The sequence below is a fragment of the Anser cygnoides genome, chromosome 13 (genome assembly GCF_040182565.1).
Source record: "Anser cygnoides isolate HZ-2024a breed goose chromosome 13, Taihu_goose_T2T_genome, whole genome shotgun sequence".
Classification (NCBI taxonomy): Eukaryota; Metazoa; Chordata; class Aves; order Anseriformes; family Anatidae; genus Anser; species Anser cygnoides.
This window is the reverse complement of record NC_089885.1, coordinates 13,571,751-13,577,750: the sequence shown is the minus strand read 5'-3', so window position 1 is coordinate 13,577,750 and position 6,000 is coordinate 13,571,751. Positions and strand designations below refer to the sequence as shown.

The 6,000-nt window shown below is 53.8% G+C and overlaps 1 protein-coding gene across 1 annotated transcript in view; it reads left to right on the top strand.

Annotated features, from left to right (window-relative positions):
- The first annotated feature begins 3,649 nt into the window (after nucleotides 1–3,649).
- Nucleotides 3,650–6,000, top strand: part of HS6ST2 (heparan sulfate 6-O-sulfotransferase 2) — a 130,594-nt gene continuing 128,243 nt past the window's right edge. The window contains exon 1 of the mRNA XM_048076922.2: nucleotides 3,650–4,307. Within this exon, the coding sequence (XP_047932879.2) occupies nucleotides 3,793–4,307 (515 nt within the window). The 5' untranslated portion in view covers nucleotides 3,650–3,792. The remainder of the gene's footprint in view (nucleotides 4,308–6,000) is intronic.

The window sequence follows — 6,000 nt, the reverse complement described above, 5'->3', positions numbered from 1 at the left end:
TGGCACTGATGCCAGATGGAATTAATATACCCATCACTGTAATTATTCAGACAAGCAAACAGTGGCAGGAGTAGTAGTGCAGCCGTCCCAACTTCTCACTTTTCCCACTGATTCAGAGGCATACTTGAAAGAATCCTTTCATCCCCATGGATCCTGTTCCCTGGAGTTGTCCCAGGCTGTCCTCATCAAAAGGGAACTAGATGTTTCAGCAGTTTCTCAGCCAATTTCATGCTGGGATAAGAATCAGTGGTGATGAGATGGTATCGTTCATTCAGCGTCTGACTGCTGCCCGGAAGCTTGGTACACGTCCAGCCCCTCATCAGGTCCTCCTATGAAATCTTTCACAGGACTAAGTCCTGTGTGTAAAACTGAAAATCTGCTTATACCTCAAAACTTGAAAGGCAGCCTGCCTTTTGGCCTGCTCCAATTGCTGGTACATGGAAATGAGCAGCCTGGATGGATGGTTTCTGAGGCCATGTGTTGGGAAAGAGATACCTCTGAAAGCTTCATGCACGCAGCAAATACTATGCACGTACCTCCTACCAAGCCCATTGTCCCAAGCGTGATTTCTACAAAGTTTATTTAATTGTCAGTCAGCAGCAAAATGAAACTGTAAAGGATTATCTTCCAATTTCACGTAGGTCTCTTGTTTCTAGGCCTTTGGCTCCAGCCTTTAAAGGCTGTCCAGTTTCCCATATATCCAAAGAGCTTAGGGTGATGTTTGTATTTGTGAAGGTAAGATCTAAAGGGAGAGGTAACTGCTAGATGAGTTCAATAGCTGGAAAGAAAAGACGTGCTTTTGGACACTCCAAGCTCTCCTAGATGCATCGCGTGATCCGGAGTGAGACGTTACGCTCTCATTGAGTGTGCTTGGTTTTAGGGATGAGCAGTGGTGATGCCATAGTGACAAGAAGAGAGGCTTTGAGGGCTTTGATGCCCACGTTACAAAGAATATGCAAACTTGTATTATTCCTTTGATTAGCTGCTCTCTGATATGTCAAGTCCATGAATAATCAAGCCTCATTTTCTAATTAGTTTTACTCATCACCCTGCTGCTCCGTGCCTTTACTTATTTGCATACCTTTTTTCTAGATAAGGGCCTTATTCTGTGAGGCACTGGCGAAGCTTCTATCCAGCTCCCATGATTGCATTTCTTTGGTTCTTTGCTGGGCATTTCCTTGCTCTCATCTCTGCTTCTCCTCCCACGTGATGCCAGTGCCCTGCCTGCAGAAGATCTCATTGCTCTGTGCTTTTCTACTCTTTCTAAACCTTGTTTCCTCAGGAAACAGGGTGGTGTGTTCATGCTGCCTAGCTGACCCCACTGACATCTTTTGACCCTGGTATCCAATTTCACCCAGCCTCGACAGCCAAGAAAATCTACCTGTTTCTACAAGTCTTGTGGAAGCAGGACGGGGACAGCTCCTTCTGGGTTAGTGGAGGACAAGGCTGGAGCATGTGCCCCATCACTTTGAGGACCCACTTTGGAAAGAGAGGTTTTGAACGCGCTCACCACAAACCCATTTAGCCATCAGCTGCTCCAGCTGAGAGAGACCATTCTCCGAGAGAAAGCAGTAGCCGTTGGGCTGGTGGCAGGTGGGTTTGTGGCTGGAATACATATGCCATATATATGGAATATATATATGTAAATATACATATTTTCATGACACGGGAGGCAGCTGCGGGTTCCCCAGCAGTCGGGGTGTCCCCAGCCCAGTCCTGCCCCTCTGCCCGCAGGGCTCACAGCTGCCTGCAGGCCCTGCCCGGGCCTCTGCAGTGCGGCTGATGCTGGGGGACGGGAAACCGTGATCCTTCCTATGAGCTAGAGGTGTTAATGCCTAATAAAGCTCCGGTTTGCACTCTGGCAGCCTGCTTGCCGCAGAGCTGACGGGTCTTTTCTCTTTGCTAGGGCTAAGCAGTCACCATTTGTCAACCAAAAGCGGAAGTGAAATTCAGATGCTGTGAAGGTCTTTAAAAAAGCGACAGGGATGTGATAATCTGTCCCACATGAAAAGTTAACAAGAGTTTCCAAAAGCTGCAAGCATCGATCTAGGGCCTGAGGCAGAAGGCTTTGTACTCATCTGTCTCTGGGCAAATACCTGGTGCCTCTACATACAAGCCACTGCCTTTCAGAAAGTTTCCGCAGGTAAACAGGGGTCAGCTCAAGAGGAGATCCTGCACCAGCTTGGCTCGACCCTGCTTTCATATTGTCTTCGTCCCTTCAACTCCTTTTTTAAAGCAGCTCCTTGCTTTGTACCAGCAGCAGCATGCCCCTGCCTGACCAGGGAGCGCATTACCCACGGGGGACCGCAGACTTTTATCTCATTCGGGGTGAATTTCGCTTCTGTAGTGCCTAAGCTAATGTTTTGTGCCCCCTGGATCAAAGCTAGGGAGCATCATTTGCATACCGTGGGTGAGGAGGCAGCAGACTGGAGACCATCACTCATCAGTGAAAGGATGATCATTGTTTGTTTAGCCCATTCCAGAATAATGGCTCTGCTGGGAACACCAACCCAGTATGCATCATATCTTTTATAGTATATATTAATTTAGTGTAGACATTAGGCCGTCATTATTCCCTCCTTTTAATTCTCACGTATTAGCATTCAGGAGCAGTTTTAACCCAGCACACATCTTTGTTATTTTGTAATGTAAAATAAATAAAGCTGGAGGCAAATGTATTTTTTTTTTAAATAAATGACTGTGAGAGACTGATGGATATAAAGCACAGCAACATCTTTATAATTTTAAAGCTCGAATTTCAGAACACAGCATTTTCATTAAATGGTGCAATCCATTCATTTTGGAGAGACAGATATAAACAGAAGCAAATTAACTCAGTAGTTCTCATGCCTAGAATCTTTGTGATAAAATTGCCTATTATTGTGAGTGTAAATGTTTTCAAAAATAGTTGAGACAACTGGAAAAAAAAAATAGGAAAGGCAGGGTAGGTTGCTCAAGGATAAAAAACCATAAAGACATCCCCTCCGAACATCACACGTAGCCGGTGAAATTACTTAAAGTGGACTGCAGGAGCCCTTTGAGAGGAGGAGAAAGGAGGCAGGCCATTTCTTTTTTTTTTTTTCTTTTGATGATGGATGAAGGTCTGGGCGAGTGGCATCAAATTATTTTCTGTGCTGGCTGCTGTGTGTATTAGAAAATTCAGCCCTTGGCTGACAGGGACGGGGGCGGCGGAAGCAACAGGAGAGGGAGAGAGCCGGGCGCAAGGCGTCGGGGTGCGAACCGGGCCGCCGGGCCTGAGCGGCGACCCGGTGGGTGCGGGAGGGCTGGACAGGGGTGTACACGGGACGCCGGCCCGCCACATGCCCGCGGAGCCCTCGTGTTTGTTTTCAGAACGTGTAATTGCCACCGGATCGCCTGCAGCCACCCGGGGCGTCGAGAAACCGCTGCCCCGGCACCCGAACCGGCGGGCAGGGCCCGGGGCAGGCCGGCAGGGCCCGGGGCAAGGCGGGCAGGGCCCGGGGCAGCGGTGTAGCCGTGCCTCCCCCGCCGGGGCACCGCGCTGCGTGGCGGCGCTGCCAGACCCCCGCTGAGGCGGCGGCAGCGCGTGCCCGGACCCGGGGCGGAGCCGAGCCCGGGGCGGAGCCGTGCCGGGAGCGGGGGGGGGGGGAGGAACGGAGGCGGCGCGGGGGCTGCCGGGAAGGGCCGGTGGCGGCGGCGGAGGGGCGATGGCGGCGGAGCGCGGCCGGGGCTGCCCCCCGAGGCGGCGGCGGCTGTGAGCGAGCGGCGGCGGCTGTGAGCGAGGGGCGGCGATGTGCGGCGCGTCCGGCGACGATGGAGGACCGGTCGCACAAGGTGCTGCTGGCGCTGGTGATGCTCTTCCTGTTCGCGGTGATCGTGCTGCAGTACGTGTGCCCCGGCACCGAGTGCCAGCTCCTGCGGCTCCGCGCCCTCAGCCCCGCCGCCGCCGCCGCCGACCCGTACCGGGCGGAGGACGAGACGCCGGCTCGCTTCGTGCCGCGCTTCAATTTCTCCGCCGGCGACCTGCTGCGGCGGGTGGACTTCAACATCAAGGGGGACGACCTGATCGTCTTCCTGCACATCCAGAAGACCGGCGGCACCACCTTCGGCCGCCACCTGGTCCGCAACATCCAGCTGGAGCAGCCGTGCGAGTGCCGCGCCGGGCAGAAGAAGTGCACCTGCCACCGGCCCGGTAAGCGGGAGACCTGGCTCTTCTCCCGCTTCTCCACCGGCTGGAGCTGCGGGCTGCACGCCGACTGGACCGAGCTCACCAACTGCGTGCCCTCCGTGGTGGACAGCAAGAAGGAGGTGCGGCTCCGGCCCTCCAGGTGAGCCGAGCCCACGCGCCCCTCCTCCGGGGGCCCGCCGCCCCTCCGTGCCGCGAGCCGGCCGCCCGTAAGGGATAGCCCGCGGGCTGCCGCCGTCCTAAAGGGTCCCTGCGGGCCGGCCGAAGCTGCGAGCCCCTCGCACGGTGCTGCCCGGCCCCGGCCCGGCTGCCCCGGGGCTCCCCGAGTGCCTTGAGCAGCCCCCGTGCCCCGGGGCTTTTCAGCCTCAGCGCGCTGAGCCTGGTGCCCAGAGAGAAACGCTGGCGGTGGGAGGAACTGGGAGCCGCCGGGTGCTGTTAGGGCTGAAGTTTAGGTTGCGCGAACGTCAGCCTTGCGAGTTAGAGGTTATTCTTAGGGCTGAATATCACCCGCAAGCGTTGCCGTTGCCCTCCAGCCCTAACCTCGTTTTATTTCGGGCTCGCCTTTTCGGATTTTAGTGGCGCTGCTTTTCTTCAGCCCTGCTCTTCCCGTAGAAGTTGCTGACCTAACCTGACCGTAGCCGCCTGGCTGCCTGAAGGCTGCCCCTGCGTTTCCAGAGCCCAGCTGGCCGGTGCTCCGAGCGGCGAGGGCCTCCGTGCCGCGCGCTCCCGGTGCGGTGACAGCACACCTGCGGATGTAACCCACCTCGGAGCTTGTCCGCGGCCGTGCGTGCGGCCGAACGGCTCGGGGTTTCAGCGTCTTTTCGCATTGCTTTGCTGGGAAATCAGAAACTAGGGTATCGCTCCTCTTGCGCTGTTAGATTAATGGCAGGTCCCCTTACAAGGAGGGTACTGTTATATATCATGCTGTCTGAAGTCAAGTCTAAGCACAGATTCAGTTGAAATAGAGTGCAATTTCTTTATAGAATTCCTTTTATATAGCGTGACACCACACTGCCATCTAGTAGAAAAATGGTTAGCGTCATTATCTTCCTGTAGCCTAGATGAAGCTCTTCATGAGGCTTAGCTATTGTGATTCTCGCTCTTTTGTTTTCCCCACTGCCTTAAAATTTAATTGTCTCGTTTTTGTGGCACTCCATTTGCAAACATCAGGAACTAATTCTTTGCCCTCTGGGCACATTATCTTCCCAGTTTCCCAGGCTGTGTAGTTTATTTTACCTGTCATGTAAATGCATTGTTTGCCGGCAGAAATGGAAACGCGGAACGTGACGTCTCTTTCGCTAAACATCTTCAAGTGATCTTTCTTTCTCTCCCCCTAGAGATGGGCCTGGTCTGCAGAGTTGTAGCTGTGGGGCACGGATTCCTTTCGCTGCCCAGAGGCGCAGGGTCCCCTCTGTGCTCAGGGTTAGTCCTGCCCTCTGGAAAAATGGGACAGTCCTTGTCCTGGGCCAGCCACCTTAGGCAGAAGGAAATGCCAGGCTTGCAGAGCTGAGTTGTTTGTGGCTTTTGGCTTTGGCTGATTTCCCCCCCCCCCCTTTTGGATTACCAAACATGCTTTTCTGAGTCAAAACAGAACTGTTGCATGTACCTTCCCAGGAGCTCACAGCGACGGTTGCTCGTCCAGCAATGCCGTGGGTGTCATCACAACCGACGTAGAGAGGTCCTGAGGCCTCGTGACTTGGGATGGAAGCTGAAAAGGATGAAAATGAAGCTGTGATGGTTTTGTGTTACGTATAGGTCTACTCTATAAAAGCCTGCTTTGAAATCATGTTGCATTTTTAATAACCTAATTACGCAGGTTGCTTAGTAGCTACAGT